Genomic DNA, 27,990 nt, shown 5'->3' with positions numbered 1-27,990 from the left:
AGTGCTACTCCTATCCAGTTCCTTCCAATCAGTGAAAACGAGGAGTAGTACAAGGGGCATGTAGCAAAGGAAGCTATTTTCACCCCTATGAATCCCACTAATGACTAACCAACAGAACAGTGAGTCCAAGCTTCTAAGGGACAATCGGTTAGCAGTTAGCCGTATGCAGACACCCTCATGACAGCAACTTAGCAGTAAGCTACTTAGGCGCCCTTAGGATAAACACTAAGAAGTAAATACCACTCCATTCTGGTGTTGGATTTTCCAATTATTCACAGACTCACACCTCTGGGGTGAAATTTACCCTAGGTACAGATCTAAGATCAGCTTCCCCTCCACCAAAGTGGAGAAATGTCAAACTGACATTAGATCAGTGTCTAAGAGCATCGTCACCCTACTTCTGAAGAGGTACACCAGTTACAGGTTTAGGTTAGGGCTGGGAGGTGTTAAAACATCACAAAACACAGCGGTGTAGTGAAATTGCTGTGTTGAACACAGCAAGTACACATACTCTTCATCAGTGATGTGTCAAACACCTGAGAGAGAAAGAGTGTTGACAATAATTCCAGTACGTTCAGGCTACCTATTCTTGATGAGTATTTAGAGAGTTACAGCATGTGCTGACAAAAGTGTATTGCTAAAGTGGGAACACACTTGCTTATCAATGTTGCACCATAAAATTCTCAGAATTTGATACCTTTTCAGAAATGAGCAATAAAGCCTTTTTATGTGTCAGAATCAGTGTTCTCTTTCACAGTCTTAGTAAATTCCACATTCAAACTATTGTACTTTTCAGTCTTTCACCAGCTCAAAGTGAAAGCCTAACATTTAAATGGTGTAACGGCACCACAAGGTCATTAGCCTGGTTTCCACAATTCGTTTTGGGGTTCCTTTTCATGTGCAACCCTAACTCCAGGCTAGAACAGAATGGCACCATTGTCTGTCCCTCCCAACATCCAAGTACATAATATAGTATGTTTGTGTTTGCTCCCCACTTCACACACCTTGATGCATAGTCCTCCCACATTCCACCCATCGTCAAATACAATCGTGCGTTATGCTGTATACAGTAAACCTAAAATGCTGACTACAGCGCTCACGTGCGTGAGCATTGCAAAATACATTTAAACATACACGTTATTCAGTTATCGCACCCACACTGCTCGCTGCTCGTGAGCAATGTGGGTGCAATAATTGAATGACATGTATGTTTCAATTTATTTTGCAACGCTCGTGTAGTCAGCATGTGAATGCTTAGATGCCAATCACCATATAAAGTCTGAAGAAGAAAAAGCCTGGAAGGAGGAGAGATGACTAGAAACGATTCGGTTGACCGTTTTATGTGTGGATTAATTGTCGTAGTAGAGGACCTTGTGCATTTCAGGTAAAATAACAACTCAATGTTTATATCCCAGGACAAATTAGCTAGCAACTGCAAGCTAGCTAGCTGAATTGCCATAAATGTTTAATGCTTTTCGACCTGTCCCCCAATTCATATAATTGTTTCGGAGATTGTTTTGATATTTTAACCTACGTGTCGTGATCGCCTTAGGTGTGGGGGGACAAAATCAATATGTGCACGCGCGGCCGGTTTGGGTTTGGTCTTTTGCCGAAATCACAAGGTGAGATGCCCATCAACAACGTGAAATTTGCGTGCGAGAGTAGTGAGTTTCAATTCACATGTACTGCTTAGAGTATGCCAACGTAATTGTTAGGAAAATCCATAATAAACCGTTGTTTTAGTTTACTATGGGATCCACCGTACCTGGGCTAAACAGATTGTTTTGCCAGCTCCTCATGAGGATGTTGTTTGTTTCTAATAAACCAGAGCCATGTATAAACTACAGTACAGCTCATTCCTTCTACATAAACAGTGCTCTCTCTTGAAATCGGAGTCCTCAGGTTTTCCAGCTGTAGCCTGTCTAGGCTATAATCAAAATCAACACAGGTACAATGCAGTTGTTTTCAAATATATAGCCTATTTGACTGATAAACCTTAGTTTACAGCCCAATACATTGTTAACTACATCTTTAATCTACTTAGCATAGGGAAGATCATAAAACTTCATTTTCTACAAAATGTGTCTGCTTACTCTACCAGCATTGTTCCACGTAGACAGGAGATAAAAAATACTTGCGTTCTAATTTGACGCACTCTGAAGCCGTAGACATTGTTGACGCTCACGGCCCTTCTGTTTTCTGTCATTCACGTATTCTATTTCCAGCGTGAGCACGCTCATTCGCACCCTAAAAAAACATGCCTTCAAAAAAAAAAAAGCACTGCAATACAACTAATCAAAGGAATATGGCGCAACCACACCAAACAGCTGGAATAAATGTGAACATGGATGGTATAGGGCTGGTATGAACAGAAGTGCATTTGCTTCATGACACTGGTAATCAGTTTCCCCTGCAATTTCAATCTTTAAGTGGCAAGCTATATAACTGAACAGTGTCACATACAACCCTATTACAAGTTATCTAATTGTATCAAATTAATCTCAATTAATCAAATCACCTACACCTAAATAACAACAATGATGAGGCCTAAATGTTTTATATGTAATTGCATTACTGTGTCCCAAATGACACCCTATTCCCTACATAAAGCATTACTTTTGACCAGAGGCATATGAGAATAGTGTGCCATTTGGAACATATCCTAAGTAGCCTAAGTAGTCCAGGACCTCTGAATAGGAGCAGTTTATAAGGACACATGTGTCTCTCGTTACCTCAGCATCTCAGGGCTTCCATAAGTGGCCATCAAACAGGGCTGTAAACTAATGTGGGCGAATTGCTGGGTAACTGCAGCACTTGTATCTAAAACAGCATGCCCCGACTTGCTTAAGGGCACAAGAGCCACCACTGTGTCACCTAAATGGGGACTTGCACAACTGAGCCATAATGTACTCCATGACCCATAACTATGTCTGTTTATAACACTATTTGCAAGCCCAGTTTGTGTGGCCTTTCACCCCCAGGCATCCCCATATCTGTCATGTGAAGTTAGCATGAAACGGAAAACCAAAAGGAGTGTTCTTATTGGACAAATTCAGGTAATAGCTCTCTCCTTCGTACCTATTGAACGTGACCATTTTCTTATACTTCTGCTCTAATACACTTATTGGCTCTCCTGTCTCACTATTCTATCCCATTCTATTCAAACTCAGCATTGACAGAGTGAGCTGCTCACTGCAAAACTAAGAATAATCCAACCAAGACAAAAAGTCCTTTGGCATCCACTCTCTCTGCTAAATGTGGACTGAATATTATCATTCCAAAGCGGTAAAAATAACTCTGTGTGTTTGATGTGGGTGACGAGAACAGTGCCTGTCTGTCTGTATGTCTGAACACAATAGCGCGAGGCCGGATGAGAAAGTTGGCCAACTACAAACGCAGAGGAAGGATGTTCGGGAAGAACCAAAGGAGCATGGAGATAGAAACAGAGCCAAGAGCACCAAGACTGAGACTTGAAATTGAATCGGACCGCTGTGGATGCCAAAGGGCATAAAGTTGCATAAAGTCCACAAGTGGACAATTGTGGACCAACAACCAATCATCTGTATTCATTCTATTGACAGGTAACATACTGGCTTCTGAGATTCTTTCACAGCATACAATTGGTCAGTCAGCCCCTGGCTATCCGTACATTTTAAAAACAAGAAAATGGTGTTGTCTGCTAATATCAGAAATTTTAAATGATTTATACTTTTACTTTTGATACTTAAGTATATTTTAGCAATTATATTTACTTTTGATACGCCCTATAATGTTTTGTATTTTTCTTGGTAGAAATAAAAAATAAAAGGTTTCAAGATTTTTGTTACAAAAAACTCCTAATATAATGTGAGCAGTGGCTCGATATACATAGTATTTTACTAGACCCCCCCCCCGTACATCTTGTCTCTCACTGCTAAACTAGTTTGGGTTCTTGTGAAGTTTAGTATATTTAATATTTAAGTATATTTAAAACCAAATACTTTTGGACTTTTACTCAAGTAGTATTTTACTGGCTGACTTTTACTTGAGTAACATTCTATTAAGGTATCTATACTTTTACTCAAGTATGACAATTGGGTACTTTTTCCACCACTGTCAATTGCCCACCATTCACAGCTCACAAAATGACAAGCCAATGACTTCTCTACATTCTCTCACCTGATGGCAGCCTACCCAATCAGATTTCTCATTCATTTCTCTTCAAATGACCCAACATCCTTTCAGTCATTTAGTGTTCCTCATGGCTTATGCTTTTACACTGAGCGACTTACAATCAGTGCATCCAAATAAAGTCAAGCAAAACAACAACTCATAACAATCATCACTCACCTGATTAACACACACTGGTTCTGCAGTCTCTTCCATAGGGAGCGGTAGCACTCGTTTGCTACAGCATAGATGTGCGGAGAAATCTCGCCCAGGTGGTGTCGGCTGTACCTCTCCACTGCCGGACGGTCGTATAGGTCAGGGATGGACTGGTACGGGTTCACCGCAGCCAGGATGGAGCCGATGTATGTCTGTTGTAGGGGAAGATAGAGATGGAAAGGGACATGAAACACATGGAGAGAAATAGGGTTGATTCACAATACTGAGCCCGAGTCAAGCCCAGGCATGCTGAGCTGTACCGCGCTGGCCTGGTTACACACACATCCACATTGCAGTGTATAGCATGGTTACCGAGAAAAAAAAAATTGAAAAGTCATGTAGAATACCCCTTTTCATCAACAGATAGCATAATTCACATGGAATGGAATGATATTAAGGTTTTGTCTGCAACACTCCCCAGGGAATGACCAGACTTGAACAAGGGAAGTCTTGGGAGAACAGTCCTTTGTCCATGTTCCAATGTGAGAAAAACAGTTTTTTTCAGATAGCCCAAAGGCCGTAGATAACTTAATTTAAGACAACAACAAAAAACAGGCCATGAAAACCTTTAACTTCTTTTCCAGGACCTTGGAAGATAACAATCAGCCATAACCTTCCGTGAGGGAAAAGTAAGTAGGTAAAGTCATTCCAAACCAACATGAACAACAACATCATTGTGAACAGTAGGTCTGGATTAGCTTCAGAACACAACGCTAAGTTTATTTGACCTTTCCCCTTTCATTTTCTTAGGCCTACTCCAGTTTTCATGAAAAGCCGCTTAATATTTAAAAGTTCAAAGCCAAATAAACCAAAGTGCTGAAATAGAAATTTCTTCAGCCAGAGAAAAGGTATTTTGGCAGTTCCCTGAGTTCTGTGGTAATGAGTAATGGATAATGAAGCGTTTTGGAAGAAGCACAGATGCATTTGAGGGGAAAGCGACTTTACATACTTCAATTCGGTACATACACCGATTACAGTTTACAGTGCTGATGACCCTGAGAATAAACTGGGTGAGGGTGAGGCAGTTGTGGTGAGAAAGCATGTTTGGGGTGCAAGTGGATGTCACAAAATCAAATATAAAACACTGAGCACACCACGCCATTTCAGCGTGGAGAATTTGGTCATATTTGGTAGATACGTTGATCAATGACATTACAACCCTTTTCTCACCCACTCAAAAAGACAGCCAGAAGCTTGTTGAATTCCCAATGTGTTATCACTATGCTTTCAATCATCTAAAAGCACAACCAAATTCCCAAGGAAAATGTAGGTCTCATTTTTGGTTTAGTTGTCACCTAAATGTGTTATCACTGCAATGTCAACCATTTAGAAGTTCAATTGGGAATACAATGCCATATATTGTATTTATTTATACAACAACTTAATGTGTTATCACTGTGATTCATCTAATAGCACTTCCAAATAACCTGGATTGCAGATGAAATTACATTAAAGTACATGGTGCAAGTGATCAATGCCGTTTGAGATTCTGTGCAGATTATTACATTTAAATCTCCTTTAATCTCCTTTAAATGTTGATATTTGGTTATGTTATCAACCAAACACAATTCAATATTACTTTTGTAATCTAGTAAATCTACTGCTCGGATAGCTAGATTCGAGCCACTGACTTAATCCTATTATTTTATTTATTTGACTTTTATTGTTGGTTGAGATGAATCCAACATATTAGTTGTTAACTTGTCGACAATTAATAGGCTATATACCGTATGGCAAAAATTATCTTTAATTGTGTTTGGTTCTCAATGCAACCAAATATCAACATATGAAGATGTTTCTTCTGCTTAGATAGCTCGATCTGTGCCACTGAGTATTTCATTCCAGTTGGTCTATTCTTAACTTACATTTTTGGTTGCGATTGAGACGTGAATCGAACATATTTGTTATTAACTTGTAAGTTCCATTAGTTCCAATAGCTGTTGATGACTTCCCAGATGCTATATAGGCCTAAATAGCATAATTGATGATATATGGTTCCATTTCATTTGCTCTGTTGAACATACCATTTGGAATGACTTTTACAGCAACAGTGAATCTATTAAGTGGAGATTCCTCAACAATAATTCTCACAATAGCACGTGGGTTATGGTCAGTGACAACTATCAAAGCTAAACAGTGCTGGGCTTTGCTAAAACCCTGGATGGGAGACCAAAGGGATAGCTGTAAATAAACTCTCTAGTCAGAGGTGCTACCCAGCCTATTGGGTATCAACATCCAGCCTATTTGGGTGGCAGGTAGCCTAGCAGTTAGAGCATTGGGCCAGTAACTGAAAGGTTGCTGGTTTGAATTCCTGAGTGGACAAAATTGCCCATTATTTTGGCTACCATGGCTAGAAAAAGAGATCCAAGTGACTTTGAAAGAGAGGTGATTGTTTGGGCACGTTTGGCAGGAGCTTCAGTGACAAAGACTGTTCAACTTCCTGATGTTTCAAGATATGCCATGGCCGTCATAGATTTTCCACCACCATCAACAAAACACCAAATGATACAATGTATTGTGGAAGAATGGTGTTGTATCCCTCCAATAGAGTTCCAGACACTTGTAGACTTTACACCATGGCGCATTGAAGCTGTTTTGGTGGCTCGTGGTGGCCCAACCCCTATAAAACACTATGTTGGGGTTTCCTTTATTTTGGCAGTTACCTGTATGTCCACATAACTAGGTTTTAGGGTTGGACCAAAACTAAGCATATTCCTGGAATATAAAGCACTTCATATACAGATTCTCAACTGAGAGTGTTTGTTAGTCAAGGAGTGGTGGTAAATGAATGAATCTGTGTCCGGGAAACCGGCCCTTAGAGTCAAAACGAGGCCAATTGAGAAATCCCATAGTCTTTTCAGGACCTCTCCCATAGACAGGGGTGGCAGGCAGCCTAGCAGTTAAGAGTGTTGGGCCAGTAACCGAAAGGTTGCTGGTTTGAATCCCCGAGCCGGCAAGGTAGATACTTCTGCCCTTGACCAAGGCATTTAACCCCCAACAACAACTGCTCCCCAGATGTCAATTAAAGCTTCCCCCTGCACCTCTCTGATTCAGAGGGGTTGGGATATATGCGCAAGACGCATTTCGATTGAATGCATTCAGTTGTGCAACTGACTAGGTATCCCCATTCCCTTTCAATGTAACCATTAAACCCAAAGTGGGAGAGCGTGAGACATCTCGATCTGAAAAGCCACAAGACTGAGCAGAGACTTATTTCTCCTAGCCATTTTATCTTCACTGGGCCCCTTCTGCCGAGGCAATTGAAAACAAGAAAACAGCTCCCTGCTAACAGCACTATCAACAGTATCTTGCTCCCGCACACCGTAACAGAACTTTTAACCGAGAGCGTATGAGAAAAAACATGGCCACTAAACGCACAAATGCATTGTGGGAAAGGCAATTAAGTGGCTGGGCCCATGATCGAAAGTACCTTCCTGTTCTACTTAACTCAGTGGAGCTTTTAATTATTAGATTCTTTATAAAACAAACAGATAAATGAAAAACTCCGGATCTCCGGCTTCCTTCATCCTCATTATAAAGAGGTAAATCATGTTTGTCTCCCAAATTGCACCCTATTCCTATCCCTATGGTCCCTGGTCAAAAGTAGTGCACTATTTAGTGAATAGGGTACCATGTCGGGCTGTATCACCGCACGGTACGGCAACTGCACCGCCCTCAACCGCAGGGCTCTCCAGAAGGTGGTACGGTCTGCTCCAACGCATCGTCGGGGGCACACCGCCTGCCCTCCAGGTCACCTACAGCACCCGATGTCACAGGAAGGCCAAAAGGATCATCAAGGACATCAACCCCCTGAGCCACGGCCTGTTCACCCCGCTATCATCCAGAAGGTGAGGTCAGTACAGGTGCATCAAAAACAACTTCTATCTCAAGGCCATCAGACTGTTAAATAGCCCTCACTAGCCGAATACCAGCCGGCTACTCAACCCTGCACCGTAGACTCTGCTGCCATATATGGTGGTATTGAACATTTTGTGTTGTGGATATGTGATGGTGTAGGGATGTTATATGATGTACTGTTTCATCTTTAGCTCATTCAGTACAAACATTGTTCACTGTTTTATCTGTTGTTTTATATGCAATGTGGCTGCTTTGGTGTGTTTGGAACCCAGGAAGAGTAGCTGCTGTCTTGGCAGGAGCTGATGGGGATCCATAATATATATATCACTATATATTCTACCTCTTGGGGATGTCGAAAACATAATGTTAACTTTCACTGCTATGTGGATGACACACAGCTGTACATTTCAATGAAACATGGTGAAGCCCCAAATTTGTCCTCGCTGGCAGCATGTATTTCAGACATAAGGAAGTGGATGGCTGCAAAATTTCTATTTTTAAACTTGGACAAAACAGAGATGCTTTTTCTAGGTCCCAAGAAATAAAGAGATCTTCTGTTGAATCTGACAATTAATCTCAATAGTTGTACAGTCATCTCAAATAAAACTGTGAAGGACCTTGGCGTTACTCTGGACCCTGATCTCTCTTTTGAAGAATATATCAAGACCATTTCAAGGACAGCTTTTTTCCATCTACGTAACATTGCAAAAATCAGAAACTTTCTGTCCAAAAAAAAATTATGCAGAAATCCATGCTTTTGTCACTTCTAGGTTAGACTACTGCAATGCTAGGTTCTAGGTTAGACTACTGCAATGCTCTACTTTCCGGCTACCCGGATAAAGCACTAAATAAACTTCAGTTAGTGCTAAATACGGCTGCTAGAATCCTGACCAGAACCCAAAAATGTGATCATATTACTCCAGTGCTAGCCTCCCTACACTGGCTTCCTGTCAAGGCAAGGGCTGATTTCAAGGTTTTACTGCTAACCTACAAAGCATTACATGGGCTTGCTCCTACCTATCTCTCTGATTTGGTCCTGCCGTACATACCTACACGTACGCTACGGTCACAAGACGCAGGCCTCCTAATTGTCCCTAGAATTTCTAAGCAAACAGCTGGAGGCAGGGCTTTCTCCTATAGAGCTCAATTTTTATGGAATGTTCTGCCTACCTATGTGAGAGACGCAAACTCGGTCTCAACCTTTAAGTCTTTACTGAAGACTCATCTCTTCAGTGGGTCATATGATTGAGTGTAGTCTGGCCCAGGAGTGGGAAGGTGAACGGAAAGGCTCTGGAGCAACGAACCACCCTTGCTGTCTCTGCCTGGCCAATTCCTCTCTTTCCACTGGGATTCTCTGCCTCTAACCCTATTACAGGGGCTGAGTCACTGGCTTACTACTAGGGCTCTTTCATACCGTCCCTAGGAGGGGTGCGTCACTTGAGTGGATTGAGTCACTGATGTGATCTTCCTGTCTGGGTTCGCGCCCCCCCTTGGGTTGTGCCGTGGCGGAGATCTTTGTGGGCTGTACTCGGCCTTGTCTCAGGATGGTAAGTTGGTGGTTGAAGATATCCCTCTAGTGGTGTGGGGGCTGTGCTTTGGCAAAGTGGGTGGGGTTATATTCTTCCTGTTTGGCCCTGTCGGGGGTGTCCTCGGATGGGGCCACAGTGTCTCCTGACCCCTCCTGTCTCAGCCTACAGTATATATGCTGCAGTAGTTTATGTGTCGGGGGGCTAGGGTCAGTTTGTTATATCTGGAGTACTTCTCCTGTCCTATCCGGTGTCCTGTGTGAATTTAAGTATGCTCTCTCTAATTCTCTCGTTCTCTCTTTCTTTCTCTCTCTCTCTCAGAGGACCTGAGCCCTAGGACCATGCCTCAGGACTACCTGACATGATGACTCCTTGCTGTCCCCAGTCCGTGCTGTTGCTCCAGTTTCAACTGTTCTGCCTTATTATTATTGGACCATGCTGGTCATTTATGAACATTTGAACATCTTGGCCATGTTCTGTTATAATCTCCACCCGGCACAGCCAGAAGAGGACTGGCCACCCCACATAGCCTGGTTCCTCTCTAGGTTTCTTCCTAGGTTTTGGCCTTTCTAGGGAGTTTTTCCTAGCCACCGTGCTTCTACACCTGCATTGCTTGCTGTTTGGTGTTTTAGGCTGGGTTTCTGTACAGCACTTTGAGATATCAACTGATGTACTCCATCACCTCCTTGATTACCCTTTATGTCACTGCCTTTGGTTTCTTCCTCAGTCGTCATTGTTGCTGTGTCTTGAGCTCTTTGTTTCTGGCTTTGTTTATTTTTTTATTAAATACTCCCTGAACTTGCTTCCCAATTCTCAGCGTACATCGTTACAGATACATCTGCAATGACATCTTCTAAATATGTGTATGTAACCATTACATTTGACTTGATTTGGTGTTTTCCGTTTTGTTTGACAGAGAACAGATGTGAGCCATTCCCCACACACAGGGCCTACTTGGAGCTGACCAGTATGTGTGTGTGTGTCAGGGAGATGAGCAGCACCGCAGATACAGGTCGTGTTCCACTGCAATGCCTGGATAGCTATTTTACCTATCAGCTAACCACATATGTTATAGCAATCTGTTAGTCGATGACTTGGCATGCAACCATTGGTTGATGCATGCAGTGTCTGAGCAGGGGAACACGGCCTAGTGGTTTTCTGATATGTAAAATACCTATCCAGTTGTTGTAAGATCTGACAGACATCAGCAATGTCTGAGCAGAGAAATGTGCCCATTGAGATGAGTGAGATGCGAGACTTTGCTCTCACACAGTCACACCGAGTATCTGCGCATGTGCACAGGTCCGAGTCACGCAGCGTGATAGCTATGGGACCAAAACAGTGGAGAAGTTAAGCCTCGCACTTCAACGTTCCTGGTTGTTGAGGAAATTGACCCACTGTTAGTGATGAGGGGAAAAAAATTGAAACAGTTACAAATCGGGATATAATTTTTGATGATATACCATATCATATTGTTTTGTCAATATCGCAATATTATTTTTGCAATAGTTGGCTGTACCTGCACAAAACTCCAGTATTTTCCCTTCCTAACTGGTTCTCTATCTTCGTTTTAAATAAGGGGACAATTTTGTTTTCAAGCACTTATTGCCATGACTGATTTAAAACTTATTTTCTCATGGCTCTCTCTCGTCCCTCTGCAGCAGACATATGGTGAGCAATATGTTTGGACCATGGAATCGCAATAAAAGCACAGTATTGAATCGCAATACATCCACTATAGAATCGTGAGAATTGCAATACATATAGTAATGGCATCCACGTATTGTGATATTGTATCATGCGGTCCCTGGCAATTCCCTGTCCTACCCACTATTACCGTTTACTTTGTACATCTTCCTTATCTCGCTGAGTCTACCTTTTAACCTAACCTATGACTCGACCCATCATCTTACGCATTACTGTCCCACAGTGGCAATTAGTGACATCCCCAAAAACACAAACTATACAACACATTAATGGCTCCTAGTCACCCATGCACAGGCTACATTCTGTTCCTAACACTAAAACTAAATCATATAAAAAATGAAATAAACGTTTTTTATAAAACTTTAACTAACTAAAAATGTGTAAATCAGATCTGAAAACTAACTGAAACTAAACTGAATTTCAAATAAAAAATCTTAAAACGTATAGAACAAACTATAATAACAGAACAAACTATAATAACCTTGGTGTGTGTGATGATTGATCAGAGGCTGAGCATTCAGAAGCAAAATTCCCTTCTCTTAAACATCCCCTATATAGACAGAGAAAGCGAGAGAGACTGAAATGTATTTGACCCATATCTAAAAACTCTAAGTACACATTTTAAGCTAAGCACAAGCAAAGAAATAACCATCATGCAATAGTTAAGAGAACACATATTTCTGTCTCCCACAAACTTTCCTACTGTATATACATTAGAATAACAACTGAACACGTACTTTGCTATCTACACTATGTAGAACCATATAGGGTTCTACTTAGTGTGCTAAGTACAACCATATAGGGTTCTTCGGTTTGTCTCCATAGAATAACCTTCTGTAAATGGTTCTACCTAGAACCCTCTCAGAAGGGTTCTTTGTAGAAATCCCAATAAAGGGTTCTACAAATAACATTTTTATCCTCTAAAGGTTCTACCTAGAACCCTATATGAAGGGTTCTACCAAGAACCCTTTTATCTTTCAAGGGTTCTTCCTAGGGCCTTTTCCCCTTTATTCAGATTACACCTGCTCACTTTCGGTTGTTTGAAAAGGAAATTATCACCAAAATATCTTTATTTTTTTAAACAAGCCTTAGAAAGTTGGTTGCAATTTCAATTTAATCCACCTGAAAGGACAGAACAAATAGTACAACAAATATTGTGGTTAAATTCAAATATACTAATTGATTAAAAAAAACTATTTATCGAAGACATTTTTAAAAAAGGTATATTTTTTGTGAATGATACCATAAATAGGACTGGTGGAGTTATGTCACACATGCAGCTAACACAGACATATGGAAATGTCTGCTCTACCCAAAATTACAACCAATTAATTGCAGCATTACCACAAAAATGGAAGAGGCAAGTAGAAGGGGAAAAAAGTAAGGAACTTGTATGTCGGCCCTGTATTAAAGAACATAAATGGTTAAAGAAAAGCGTGATAAATAAAAACATACCAATTTCATTTAAGGACCAAAAAAATGACAGCTGTGCCATATAAATCGCTAAATAGTTGGGAAGAGATTTTCGATGTACCCATTCCATGGCATATGGTTTATGAATTGATACGCAAAACAACACCGGATGCAAAACTTCACATTTTTCAATATAAATTACAATACAAAATTCTTGCAACTAATAGAATGTTATATATATGGGGGATACAATCTTCCCAGCTCTGCAGATTCTGCTGTGAGGAGGCAGAGTCATTAGATATTTATTTTTTGTATTGTCCATATGTAGCTCGTTTTTGGTCACAGGTTCAGGAATGGCTGAAGAATTGCAACATTTGCCTAGAACTAACACTACAGACAGCAATACTGGGCGATCTGAAAAGCCATAGTCAATCAATCAATAATATAATAATTATTTTAGCAAAAAGTTTATTTTTAATTTACAATCTGTAGAAGCTATGAGAATAGCAAGGTTCAATTATTTTGTGAAGCATCACAGCACAGTTGAAAAATATATGGCAAGTAGAAATCCGAAATGGATGATGTTGAGAGACAGATGGGAGGGGTTGAGTGGAGCTGAAGGGTGGGACTAATAACAAGATAAACAATGTAGGGCATAAGGGATCTGTAGAATGTATATAGGTTCGGAACTTTCGTGAAATAGCATAGTTACAAATAGAAATCAAACTGAATGGACATCAGAAATAGAGGAAGGACTAAGAACAAACAAGAGAGAACTATTGTAAAGTAGACCGTCTGTAGAGTGTGTATAAGATGTATGGATTGAAGGTATAAGCAGAAGTGTTTGTCAGTTTACTCCAATTGGGGGATCGGCGGAAGGGTTTGTGGGGAATAATAATAAAGGTATATTCTTTAAAAAAGTATGTATGTCCATATAGGTATTAGTATGGATATATGCATGCGTGTATGGATATACAGTGCCTTGCGAAAGTATTCGGCCACCTTGAACTTTGCGACATTTGCCACATACACAATGGGAAAAAAATTCAGTCCCTCGATGTGCAAAACTGATAGAGACATACCCCAAGCGACTTACAGCTGTAATCGCAGCAAAACGTGGCGCTACAAAGTATTAACTTAAGGGGGCTGAATAATTTTGCACGCCCAATTTTTCAGTTTTTGATTTGTTAAAAAAGTTTGAAATATCCAATAAATGTCGTTCCACTTCATGATTGTGTCCCACTTGTTGTTGATTCTTCACAAAAAAATACAGTTTTATATCTTTATGTTTGAAGCCTGAAATGTGGCAAAAGGTCGCAAAGTTCAAGGGGGCCGAATACTTTCGCAAGGCACTGTATATATTTACCCAAAAATATGGGGGATTGGAAATGATGCAGACAATTACATTGGAACCAACATTCTTTCCGCAATATTAAGCTGATCCACCCTAAAAAAAGGGTTCTTCCTTGAACACTCCATGAACAGTTCTACCAGTCTTATTTGCATATTTCTTATGACGGGGCGGCAGGGTAGCCTAGTGGTTAGAGTGTAGGCCTAGTAACCGGAAGGTTGCGAGTTCAAACCCCCGAGCTGACAAGGTACAAATCTGTCGTTCTGCCCCTGAACAGGCAGTTAACCCAGTGTTCCCAGGCCGTCATTGAAAATAAGAATTTGTTCTTAACTGACTTGCCTGGTTAAATAAAAAAATATATATATCATAAGGGCTTTTTCACAGCCTAGTTGTACCCTAACAGAGTAGATGGAAACTCCTGATTTACAGGCCATATCAGTCCTGCGAGTCACATTATGCTGGCTTGTTATTCCTATTAGAATCCAGCTAGAGTGAGGATATCCAACAATTGGAACTTTTGATCACCAGCAAGCCTGCATTCAGAATGACTGAAGGTGGATAATGGAGACTACCTAAATCATCTAAACGGGAACTGGTGCAATCAGCAACGGCTGCAATAAGTCCAAATACTAACAGAGTGGATTAGTTTAGAAATATCAAAGTTATTTCTCTTTGTGTACCTTTGTGAAGCAACAAACAATTCTGAAAATCAACCCGCAATAGAGCATGCTGGGAAATATGACAATGATGGGCATTGAGTAAAAATGACACAATCACACTCAACTCTGGTTGATAACACCAAACACTAGGGTTCTTTTACACCACTTTACAGAGTTCAATCAACAAGTAGGTAACACCGGCCAAGTGGCCAATTTGATGTTTACCATATAATACACTGCTGGTTCACTCAGACTCCCTTCTCTTCTCAATATAAACCCCAGAAAACACTTATTTGAAAGAAATAAATCGTGGCAAAGACATCAACTATGTCAGTACTGTATATGTAAAATGATCAAGGGAATGCAAGATTATAGTACAAATATTCCCATATAGGTACATTTATTTAAACTGAGCCATGTAAACATTAAAATACAAAAACACAGTCACGGTCAATTTAAAATATTCTCACATGTTAAATTGATACGATTATTTAAAACTCCTGATGTTAAAGTTCATACACTGAGTTAAACACTAACGCTGAGGCACTATTTGAAAGAAAGGGGAAAAAAACTCAATAAAAAAGATGATTCAGATTCAAAAGGATTCTATGTAGAACCTTTCTTGCCTTCCAAAGAATCCTTCAAAGAACAATTTATTCAAGAACCCTTTGCCTTATAAAGAACCCTCGTCTTCCAAAAAGGGTTCTTCAGATGAAAACGGTTATTGGTAAAGCCCTGTCCATCCGCAAATAACCTTTTTGGAACCCTTTTTTCTAAGAGTGTACTGTTTTGTCTCAGTGATATGGGAGTGCTTGACGAACAAAAATATTTTCATAAATTTAGTTGAATCTACCACAAACTATCTCTAAAGTGTCTGAACAAGAGTCTTCGTGTCGTGCAATATATATACTCAGCAAAAAAAAAAACATCCTCTCACTGTCAACTGCGTTTATTTTCAGCAAACTTAACGTGTAAATATTTGTATGAACATAACAAGGTTCAACAACTGAGACGAACTGAACAAGTTCCACAGACATGTGACTAACAGAAATGGAATATTGTGTCCCTAAACAAAGGGGGGGTCAAAATCAAAAGTAACATTCAGTATCTAGTGTGGCCACCAGCTGCATTAAGTACGGCAGTGCATCTCCTCCTCATGGACTGCACCAGATTTGCCAGTTCTTGCTGTGAGATGTTACCCCACTCTTCCACCAAGGCACCTGCTATTTCCCGGACATTTCTGGGGGTATTGTCCCTAGCCCTCACGCTCCGAACCAACTTGTCCCAAGCATGCTCAATGGGATTGAGATCCGGGCTCTTCGCTGGCCATGGCAGAACACTGACATTCCTGTCTTGCAGGATATCACACACAGAACGAGCAGCATGTCTGGTGGCACTGTCACACTGGAGTGTCATGTCAGGATGAGGCTGCAGGAAGGGTACCACATGAGGGAGGAGGATGTCTTCCCTATGGCGCACAGTGTTGAGATTGCTTGCAATGACAACAAGCTCAGTCCGATGATGCTGTGACACTCTGCCCCAGACCATGACGAACCCTCCACCACCAAATCGATCCCGCTCCAGAGTACAGGCCTCAGTGTAGCGCTCAATCTGACCATCACCTCTGGTGAAACAAAACCGCAACTCGTCAGTGAAGAGCACTTTTTGCCTGTCCTGTCTGGACCAGCGACAGTGGGTTTGTGTCCATAGGCGACGTTGTTGCCGGTGATGCCTTACAACAGGCCTACAAGCCCTCATTCCAGCCTCTCTCAGCCTATTGCGGACAGTCTGAGCACTGATGGAGGGATTGTGTATTCCTGGTGTAACTCGGGCAGTTGTTGTTGCCATCCTGTACCTGTCCCGCAGGTGTGATGTTCGGATGTACCGATCCTGTGCAGGTGTTGTTACACGCGGTCTGCCACTGCAAGGATGATCAGCTGTTCACCCTGTCTCCCTGTAGCGCTATCTTAGGCGTCTCACAGTACGGACATTGCAATTTATTGTCCTGGCCACATCTGCAGTCCTCATGCCTCATTGCAGCATGTCTAAGGCACGTTCACACAGATGAGCGGGGACCCTGGGCATCTTTCTTTTGGTGTCATTAAAAAGGCCTCTTTAGTGTCCTACGTTTTCATAACTGTGACCTTATTTGCCTACTGTCTGTAAGCTGCTAGTGTCTTAACAACCGTTCCACAGGTTCATGTTCATAAATGATTTATGGTTCATTGAACAAGCAGTGTTTAAACTCTTTACAATGAAGATCTGTGAAGTTATTTGGATTTTTACGAATTATCTTTGAAAGACAGGGACCTGAAAAAGGCACGTTTCTTTTTTTTCTGAGTTTATATTATACAATATAATGTATCTATCAATATCTCTGAAGTATCTGATTCGTATCAGAGTAAGAGCTGTAAACTTTCCCTTCTATCTACTGCTAAGTCTGAGTCTTGTCATGCTAGACAACTTTATTTACAAAAATACTGTTTACAGTATATACAACTACCTCTAATTATTTATTAAATGCCTGTGTCACCTTGGACCCCAATGAAGCCCCGACCTAATCTTCTACGGTGTAGATTGAAGTTGTCCCTAGATGCTGATCTTGGGTAAGTTTTGTATTTTCCCAGTAATGGTTAAGGTTAGGATTAGAGGAGGTGAAGCTGGGGGAAATTTTACCCCAGAGGACAGGCAGTCAAATGTGCCTCTTACTGACTGACCCACTTCTGGCTGGATGACACTTTATGCAAATAAATGTGAATGGCAGTTGAGATGGCAATATTTACATAACAAATATTGGTTCTCAAACTTCAACCTGGTTTTGTGAAGCCGTTTAGACCACAACAGAGTGCAAAAAAATGGGCTTATACGTATAACACAAATGATCACAATGAAGTGTGCGGTACGGTTCTGGTTTAACTGTAAGTGCCGGTAATGTAAATGCTGAAACACTAGAAAGTCTTAATTTTCACTGAGACGTGGGCTCTGGTCAAATGTCTTATCTGGTGGTTCAACTCAAGACTGGGGGAGGTTTATGGCTTAAACATAAAAGCAAAAATGTGTTTAATCCGGTGTAAGCGTAAACAAATTCATCTACTAGTCCAAACCAATATTATCAATTTATGTGACACTCACTTAATCATATGAACATTTAAAGTAGAAGCCTTTCTTAAACTCACATTGGGCTAGACATGCTACAAGTCTAGTCTTATCATCCCATTTTGTTCTTGAGAGCAACAAATTACCTCACTCTTTTCACATATAGTGGGGAGAACAAGTATTTGATAACCTGCAAAATCGTCAGTTTCCTACTTACAAAGCATGTAGAGGTCTGTCATTTTTATCATAGGTACACTTCAATTGTGAGAGACGGAATCTAAAACAAAAATCCAGAAAATCATATTTTTAAGTACTTAATTTGCATTTTATTGCATGACATAAGTATTTGATACATCAGAAAAGCAGAAACCTCTCCAGATCCTTCAGATTTCGGGGCTGTCGCTGGGCAATATGGACTTTCAGCTCCATCCAAAGATTTTCTATTGGGTTCCGGTCTGGAGACTGGCTAGACCACTCCAGGACCTTGAGATGCTTCTTACCGAGCCACTTCTTAGTTGCCCTGGCTGTGTGTTTCGAGTCGTTGTCATGCTGGAAGACCCAGCCACGACCCATCTTCAATGCTCTTACTGAGGGAAGGAGGTTGTTGTCCAAGATCTCGTGATACATGGCCCCATCCATCCTCCCCTCAATACGGTGCAGTCGTCATGTACCCTTTGCAGAAAAGCATCCCCAAAGAATGATGTTTCCACCTCCATGCTTCACGGTTGGGATGGTGTTCTTGGGGTTGTACTCATCCTTCTTCTTCCTCCAAACTCGGCGAGGGGAGTTTAGACCAAAAAGCTCTATTTTTGTCTCATCAGACCACATAACCTTCTCCCATTCCTCCTCTGGATCATCCAGATGGTCATTGGCAAACTTCAGACGGGCCTGGACATGCGCTGGCTTGAGCAGGGGGACCTTGCGTGCGCTGCAGGATTTTAATCCATGACGGCGTATACCAATGGTTTTCTTTGAGACTGAGGTCCCAGCTCTCTTCAGGTCATTGACCAGGTCCTGCCGTGTAGTTCTGGGCTGATCCCTCACCTTCCTCATGATCATTGATGCCCCACGAGGTGAGATCTTGCATGGAGCCCCAGACCGAGGGTGATTGACTGTCATCTTGAATTTCTTCCATTTTCTAATAATGGCGCCAACAGTTGTTGCCTGGACATCCCAGCTTTGTGCAGGTCTACAATTTTAGCCCTGATGTCCTTACACAGCTCTCTGGTCTTGGCTATTGTGGAGAGGTTGGAGTCTGTTTAATTGAGTGTGTGGACAGGTGTCTTTTATACAGGTAACGAGTTCAAACAGGTGCAGTTAATACAGGTAATGAGTGGAGAACAGGAGGGCTTCTTAAAGAAAAACTAACAGGTCTGTGAGAGCCTGAATTCTTTCTGGTTGGTAGGTGATCAAATACTTATGTCATGCAATAAAATGCAAATTAATTACTTAAAAATCATACAATGTGATATTCGGGATGTTTGTTTTAGAATCCGTCTCTCACAGTTGAAGTGTGCCTATGATAAAAATTACAGACTTCTACATGCTTTGTAAGTAGAAAAACCTGCAAAATCGGCAGTGTATCTATGGATTTCACATGACAGGGAATAAAGATATGCATCTGTTGGTCACATATACCTTTAGGATCTCGTCACAGGATCTCTGTGCATTGAAATTACCATCAATAAAATGTAATTGTGTTTGTTGTCTGTAGTTTATGCATGAACATACCTAAACTCCACTGCCACCATTTAGCTGTTCACAACGTTGACATCAGTAAACCGCTCGCCCACACAACGCCATACACGTGGTCTGCGGTTGTGAGGCCGGTTGTACTGCAAAATTCTCTAAAACAACGTTGGAGGTGGCTTATGGTAGATAAATTAACATTCAATTCCTTGTAAAAGCTCTGGTGGACATTCCTGCAGTCAGCATGCCAATTTGCCTGCTCCCTCACTTTAGACATCTGTGGCATTGTGTTGTGGCATTGTGTTATGTGACAAAATTGAACATTTTAGAGAGGTTTTATTGTCCATAACACAAGGTGCACCTGTGTAATGATCATGCTGTTTAACCAGCATTATTTTATTTCAATTTGGCAAATAATACATGCTCACTAACAGGGATGTAAACAAATTTGCGCACAAAATTTGAAAGAAATCAGCTTTTTGTGGGTATAGAACATTTCTTTGATCTTTAATTTCAGCTCATGAAACATGGGACGAACAAATTACATGTGCGTGTTCATTGTAGTATGCTTAGTATACTTAGTTATTGTGTTCTTCAAATTTATTCATATTTCTTGTGTGTTTTCTAATATTACATTGTTATTGATTATTGCATTGTTGGGTTTTGCATTTGCAAGAAAGGCATGAAATGCCTTGTGCATGTAACATTAAAACTTGAAACTATTCCCTACATAGTGCACTACTTTTGACAGAGCAGTATGGGGTAGTGCACTATATGTGGACTAGAGTGCCATTTGGAACAAAGACTTTCACATCTGACTGTGATCAGAGGTTGGAGCCGGGCCGTGTGGTTGCCTCCTTAACCAGAAATAGGTCAGTAGACTCACAGACGACTGAGAGAGACTGTGATTCAGCAAAGACATGAGAGGGCGCACAGAGTTGCTCGGCAGTTTACAAGAGGGTAAATAGGTTGTGTGTGTATATCTGTGAAAGAGAGAAAGTGTGTGTGTATGTATCTCTGTAAATGTGTGTGCACAATTGTATGTGTGTGTCTGCGTGTGTGTCCATGCGCGTAAGCATACATTTGTTCACGCCATTTGAGGCAAGTGCTTTTGAAAAGACTTGAGAGTGGCAGCTAGCAGTTGCATCTATCAATGGCCTAGCACAGACATGGAGACTTAAAATAAGCGTTCATGCAGCACTGAAAGACTGGTGCTTTCTTTTAAGGAATCTGGGAATCTCTCGCTGGGGGATTTTAGTCTTTGTTTAAAATGGGAGACACAGATGTCTGTTTGGTAATATGAGTGTGTGTGTGTATGCGTGTGTGTGGAAGTGAGTGTGTGCTCATACAGAAATGTTTACCCTTGTGATAATGGAGGAGACACAGAACGTTAGTCGTCAGTCAAAGACTAATGTGATTGACCTGAAGGTATGGTCTCACTATGGGCCAAACCTTAACGTGATAAATGTGTTCAGAACTTAAACATGGATACAAAATGTGCTTTGAAGTCTAAGAAGGGAGATGTGATCGAACGTTTGAGGTATAGGGACAAAACAGGGGTCTACGCTGACCTTTTTGAAAAATGTTGGGCACACAAAGAGATTTAGGAGCACAATGAAAAATATTTGCTATTAAAGTTAGAATCCTTCATTTCTGATGCTCCTAAATAAAAATTCCAGGTCGCAGAACAAAATATTTAGGCTCATATGCGAGTAAAATGGTCGCACAGTCGAGTCCTGATACAGTATCTCAAGCCCAACTACATTTATAAAAGGGTCAAGTTTAAATGGGATAAACTCCAAGAAGACATAGTCAACTCTGTGGTTTACTTTAAGCACTTCTCTTACAACATAGCCAGTCAACCATGCCGTTGTAGCAGGGTTGACGTCAATTCCAATTGAATTTAGACAATTCAGGAAGTAAACTGAAATCCCAATTCAATAATGGAAAATATTTATTTACATTTTCAATGACCTCTCAGAGGATATTGAAGAGAAGAAGCTATTTCTTTCAAATGTTTAATTATTGACTAACCGGAATTTGAAATGACCAACCCTGTGTTGAAGTGCGTAGTGGTAACCCTGGCCATTGCCACACCTGAAGTTTGGAGCCAACTAGGGCGGCTATGAAAAATCTATATTTGCTTAGGATGTGGAAAGGTGTTGTGTATGTCACATGTGAGCCGCAGATGGATAGCTCACTATAGAAGATGGAAGTGACTGAACTGAGTTGGATGGGCCTACTGTTTTAGGGATACGGGAACTAAATCAGTCTCATCATTAAATGTCTGTCAGAGAAGGCTGTCTGCCCACCTGAGGGGGAACAATGACAATAGTCGTATATATTCTCTAAATGTAAGCAGCTGGGTTCTGAAACATGACCACTAGAATGGAGTTGGCAAGTAACATCTAAACAAATGTAATCTACATATACAGTACAAAAACAAACACACAGGCACACACTGTCTGTGTCTGTTGTACAAAAAAAAAAAACACACTCAATGCAACTGTCCCAAAGCTTATGAAATGAAAAATCTCCTGTTTGACCAATGGCCTGCTGTGAATGTCTGATGAGGGAGAGAGTAGAGAGAGAGAGAGAGAGATTAACATTGGAATCTCCATAGGAGAAGAGTAAGGGAACAACTCAACAGCACAGCTGGTTACAATCAAAGCCTGAGAACTGAGGCTAACATTCTCAATCGAACTCCTATGAGTTAGTGCCACTGAAGCTAACATTCTCAATTGAACTTACTGTGTAGGAGTGTTAATGCTACCACTAATTAGCAATGAGGTTAGTTTATCGCTTTGAAGCTACGTTGAAGCACTTGAGGGTAACACTGAGCAAAATTCTCAGGTTCACCTCAATGTGTTAGCGACAATGCTACATTCTGAAATTAAACTATGAGAGGGAGAGTACTTATCGACACAGTTAGTTTGACTCACTGCGTCATCATGGCTAAAAACAAATGCTAAATTCTCAACTACATTCCATTGACTTAGCACTTGGGCTACATTATCCATTTATAAGTCCATTGAGTTAAGTTCTCCATTTAACCAGTGACATAGCTCTATGCTAGGTCTGGCTTGCTCAGTTTAGTTCAATGACGGAGAGCCAGGGGTTAAAGGAAGCAAAAAAAAAGTAATCTTAATATTAAAACTTTTTCTCAGATTGAGTATCTGGGGACATGTCAAAAAAAGTCATGACCCCCATGCTTTTAGGGAAAGAGGGTCCTTTCTGTAAATGTATCAAACTGTGAGTTTGACCAATTCCAGTCTCTTTGCTTATGGGGTCCAGGGTTCTCACCAGGTGAATTTGTATGTAGAAGGAACTGAGAAGCTCAGTTCTGGTGACTTTTTAAAAAGAACATTCTACACCAAAATGAATGGAAATAAAATTATGCTGACAACCCTCTCAAATATAATTTATTCCTCCAGAAATGAGCCAAGTAACATATTGGTAATAATTATGTTTAAATATAGCCTATACATGGTCTATATTGTCAGATGTGCCATCAGCAATAAGCATTATCACCTGTAGCCCAAATGATGCAGCATAGTGGCTAAAACACATAGGCTGGAGTACGGGGTTTGTCCATCTGCATTTACGCCATTGGACATAGCATCCTGATTGTAATTGTTATTTATTATTATTATTAATAAAGATAAATTATTCATCACTTTTTCGTTTTTTATTACAAAGTAAGTCATTACCATTTTAATACACCATTGCCCCTTTAAGAGCTATGTTGTGCAGCTGTACCTAAACCATGCTTGAAACTTTGGTTGTAACTGCATTTGTAAAATGATGGCACGAGCGCAATTGTAGGAGTAGAGAAACAATCGTGGAAGCAATGGAAAGCTGGGATCCCCGTCTTTTTTAACAAAGGCCAAAACTGCTTTCAAAACTGTTCGTCCCGCGATTACATTAAAAATTGTTGTACTGCTTGTCAGAATACATGTTTCCCTCACTATGGATTTTGCTACTTTTTTTTATTGCGGATCTGATCTCAAAAATGACCTTTCCAGAATCCATATGAATCCAATCCGTTGCAGTGACAGAGAACTAGAACCTCTGCGGAAAGTGCTTAGGCTACATTTGGAGCGTAATAACAACAGTTAGCCTACATTCACTATAAATATGTCCAGGGTCTGAGCAACTCAAAGCTTCTGCTATATTATCATGTTAGGTGTAAAGACTATACTTAGCAACTTACTCAGTTATAACCGGAGAAAAAACTCATGACAAATAGCGCCAAAATAGCATGAGATGAACTTCAGGCCCTGGTCTGTAAGACCTCTTCCTGGAACTGGCCATTAAGATTCAGGTTCAACAGCACCCAGGACAGACAGCTGGCTGAAAGCAGGGATTTGGGATATTGTTCACTGAGCAGTTTTAACACGGGAATGTAAGAATATGCAATTGCCTCTTTGGAATACAATCCTGACAACATTTCAAGCTTCTGGATGTCCATATGAAGCACGGTGGCGATAAATCATTCCTTTTTTGAGGGACATGTGGATTAAGATGGTTTAAATATCTAATGGTGATAAAGGTAAGAGCTCTATACACACACAAGGACAACAGTTAAAAATGATGTTTGGCTAAATCTGACACATTTACAGAAATGTGTAACGGTCGTCCTCTTCTTCATCTGAAGAGGAGAGGCGAGAAGGATCGGAGGACCAAAATGCAGCGTGGTAGTTACTCATATTTATTAATGAAAGTAGACTAGACGTGAAATAACTGACATGTACAAAAACAACAGACGGAAATGTGAAAAAACTATACAGCCTGTCTGGTGAAACATAAACACAGAGACAGGAACAATCACCCTCGAAACACTCAAAGAATATGGCTGCCTAAATATGGTTCCCAATCAGAGACAACGATAATCACCTGACTCTGATTGAGAACCGCCTCAGGCAGCCATAGACTACGCTAGACACCCCACAAAACCCCAAGACAAAAACACACCACAATAACCCATGTCACACCCTGGCCTGACCAAATAAATGAAGAATAAACATAATATATTATGACCAGGGCGTGACAAAATGTTTATAAATGTGTATGTCCTTGTCATATAAATCAAATAGGGGTGGTTTCAAAGACACAGGTTAAGCCTAGTCTTAGACTAAAAAGCTATTTCAATGGAGATTCTCCATAAAGGGGGATCAGGTGGAATGGAGCTTGAACCAACAACCCTGTGCCATAAAGGTCCAGACCTTTTAGCACAGGATATTGCATGCTTTTATACACTGTACAGTACAGCGCCATACATTGTCAATCACAACAAGCTGTTTCTGCTTAGACAATGACCAAACAAAGGAACCTTTTGGGATAAATCAGTATAATTGAGAGAAACAACCTATGGAATGCAGTCATACATGAAAAGGGTCAAATGTTGGACAAATAGTTGCAACATTCCTGTCTAGGTTTCTGTCTACACTAATGAACGAATCTGACCCTGCATTTTCCCCATGCAAAACAAGCGTGAGACAAAGGAATCCTTGTGTCGTCATCCCCACATATTAGCCTGGGTAACCTTTGACAAATGCCATCTTGTTACGATAATCATATTTGAATGGTCCCGTATGGTTAAAATTATCCAATCAATTTATCATGCCTGCCATGGCTGTCCCATCTCGGCCCTAAATTACTGTTTTACCAGAAAAATGGCACAGGGAAAACGAGAGGATAGACTAGGAGAGATGGGATGGTCATTGGTGAAATAGGGAACAACTAATAATGATGAGAAATATGTATCTAAAGCCAAGAAACAGCTTCTGCTTTGAAAATATGAAATGGCCACCTTACATGGCATGGTTACCTTGTCCTGTCTTTGGCTTTCAAGTGGAGAAAGTGAATGATATGACAGGAAAAGAACCATAACACAATGACCAAAAGGGACAGTTTTTCAAAGGTGAGGAACCAAATGTATCGTATGCAGAGCATGAGATAAGCTATCTACTTTTCAGATGCACTACATATACAAAAGTATGTGAACAAATTAGTGGATTCGGATATTTCAGCCACACCCGTTGCTGACAGGTGTATACAATCGAGCACACAGCCATGCAATCTTACTGTATAGGAGTGGCCTTACTGAAGAGCTCAGTGACTTTCAACGTGGCACCGTCATAGGATGACCTTTCCAACAAGTCAGTTCACAACATTTCTGCCCTGCTAGAGCTGTCCGGTCAACTGTAAGTGCTGTTATTGTGAAGTGGAAACGTCTAGGAGCAAAAATGGCTCCGCTGAGAAGTAGTAGGCCACACAAGCTCACAGAACGGGATCGCTGAGTGCTGAAGCGAGTAGTGCATAAAAATCGTCTGAGTTGCAGATTGCCCCTGGAAGCAACGTCAGCACAATAATTGTTCATCGGGAGCTTCATGAAATGGTTTTCCATGGCCGAGCAGCTGCACACAAGCCTAAGATCACCATGAGCAATGTCAAGCATCGGCTGGAGTGGTGTAAAGCGCTCCGCCATTGGAATGTGGAGCAGAGAAAATGCATTCTCTGGAGTGATGAATCACACATCACTATCTGGCAGTCTGACAGATGAAAATGGGTTCGGTGGATGCAAGGAGAACGCTACCTAAACGAATGGATAGTGCCAACTGTAAAGTTTGGTGGAGGAGGAATAATGATCTGAGGCTGTTTTTCATGGTTCACGCTAGGCCCCTTAGCTCCGGTGAAAGGAAATCTTAACGCTACAGCATACAATTACATTCTAGACGATTCTGTGCTTCCAACTTTGTGGCAACAATTTGGGAATGCCCTTTTCTGTTTCAACATGACAATGCACAAAGCAATGTCCATACAGAAATGGTTAGTCGAGGTCAGTGTGGAAGAGATTGATTGGCCTGCACAGAGCCCTGACCTCAACCCCATAAAACACCTTTGGGATGAATTGGAACCCCGATTGTGAGAAAGACCTAATTTCTCCAACATCTGTGCCCGACTTCACTAATGCTCTTGTGGCTGAATGGAAGCAAGTCCCCGCAGCAATGTTGTAATATCTAGTGGAAAGCCTTCCCAGAAGAGTGGAAGCTGTTATAGCAGCAATGGTGGACCAACTCCATAATGCCCATGATTTTGACAAGCAGGTGTCCACATACTTCTGGTCATCTAATGTAGTTTCTCACATGAGCAAAATAAACCTTTGCCACAACAACAATATCAAAGAATTTGTCTGAGCGACTTAATCTTGTCATATGACGGTTTAATTTTCCAGTAATCTTCAATTTTCTAGTTCAAAACCATAGGTCATCATGCATTTATCAATTGAATTAGGAAATAACTTAACTTCAATTGTGTTGCCATGAATGACCATTCCATATCTTTGATAATGTATTCCAACCCTCACTCTTGGCCCTCATATCTGTAAATTGCATCTACAGTATCTACTCTAATATGAGGCGAGTTGTCTCTTGCTACTGTTTGGTTTCACTTTAGACATTTCATTTTTTTTATCTCATGACTTCTCTTTCATCATTTGAGTGAAAAAGACAAAGAAAACCTTTTACATTGCTTCTAACAAATGTAGCCTTATGGTCTGGGTCTTCAAGTAAAATAATTTTTGTACAGTTCTCTCGTGGTTTTGCTCCAAAGCTAGATAGATAGATATATATATATATACACATAGAGAGTCGCACACCCTCTCTCTATATACATATAAACTCCCAGTAATTTATTAGTTAAAACACCAATTTTTCGGCATCACTGTGCATTCTCCATGACCTCTACACTAAATAATTTTCTCTAGGTGCACGCCAGCTCATGCTTTTTATTTGCTCCAAAGCTAACACACCAACTAGCCTGCATCAGGGGATGGAAAACGTAAGGTTCTTAGCTTGGCTATAGCCACAACCATCGTGCCAAGCTTCCACTGAGATTACCACCCGAATACCAGCCTCTAAAAATGAGCGTCAAAGCAAACAAACTGATGCCCTTGTCAATCTCCCTCCCACCATGCAATCTATTGCTCTTGGCTGCTAAACAAGGACACGATTCAGAGTAGACCTGGTCGAATGCCTGATTTAAAAAGAGAATTAGTTTGAAAATGGGTTTGTTCGAGACTGAACAAAAACTTCAGCGGCTGCACCTTGTAGTGTTACATCACCCGGTCGTGGTGGAAATGCTGTAGTGGCAAACGTGACCGTTCCAGATGTGTGTATATTTAACTCCCACATTAAAGTGAGGATGGGGGCTTGAGGTAGGGCTTTTAAAAACACATCTAAAATCAGATTACAATCCTAACTTTCACCATTAGGTGCATAAAAAATATGTAACCCTTTATCAGCTGTTAAGGGCAACTTCTACT

General features: G+C 40.9%; 1 protein-coding gene across 1 annotated transcript in view; it reads right to left on the bottom strand.

Moving 5' to 3' along the window:
- The window catches only part of myo10 (myosin X), a 263,426-nt gene that overhangs the window by 119,316 nt on the left and 116,120 nt on the right, over positions 1-27,990 (bottom strand). Inside the window, exon 4 of the mRNA XM_064942709.1 lies at positions 4,330-4,517. Within this exon, the coding sequence (XP_064798781.1) occupies positions 4,330-4,517 (188 nt within the window). The remainder of the gene's footprint in view (positions 1-4,329; positions 4,518-27,990) is intronic.

The sequence above is a fragment of the Oncorhynchus masou genome, chromosome 3, assembly GCF_036934945.1.
Source record: "Oncorhynchus masou masou isolate Uvic2021 chromosome 3, UVic_Omas_1.1, whole genome shotgun sequence".
NCBI lineage: Eukaryota > Metazoa > Chordata > Actinopteri > Salmoniformes > Salmonidae > Oncorhynchus > Oncorhynchus masou.
Note: the sequence above shows the minus strand (reverse complement) of the source record. Positions and strands in the feature narration are given on the sequence as shown.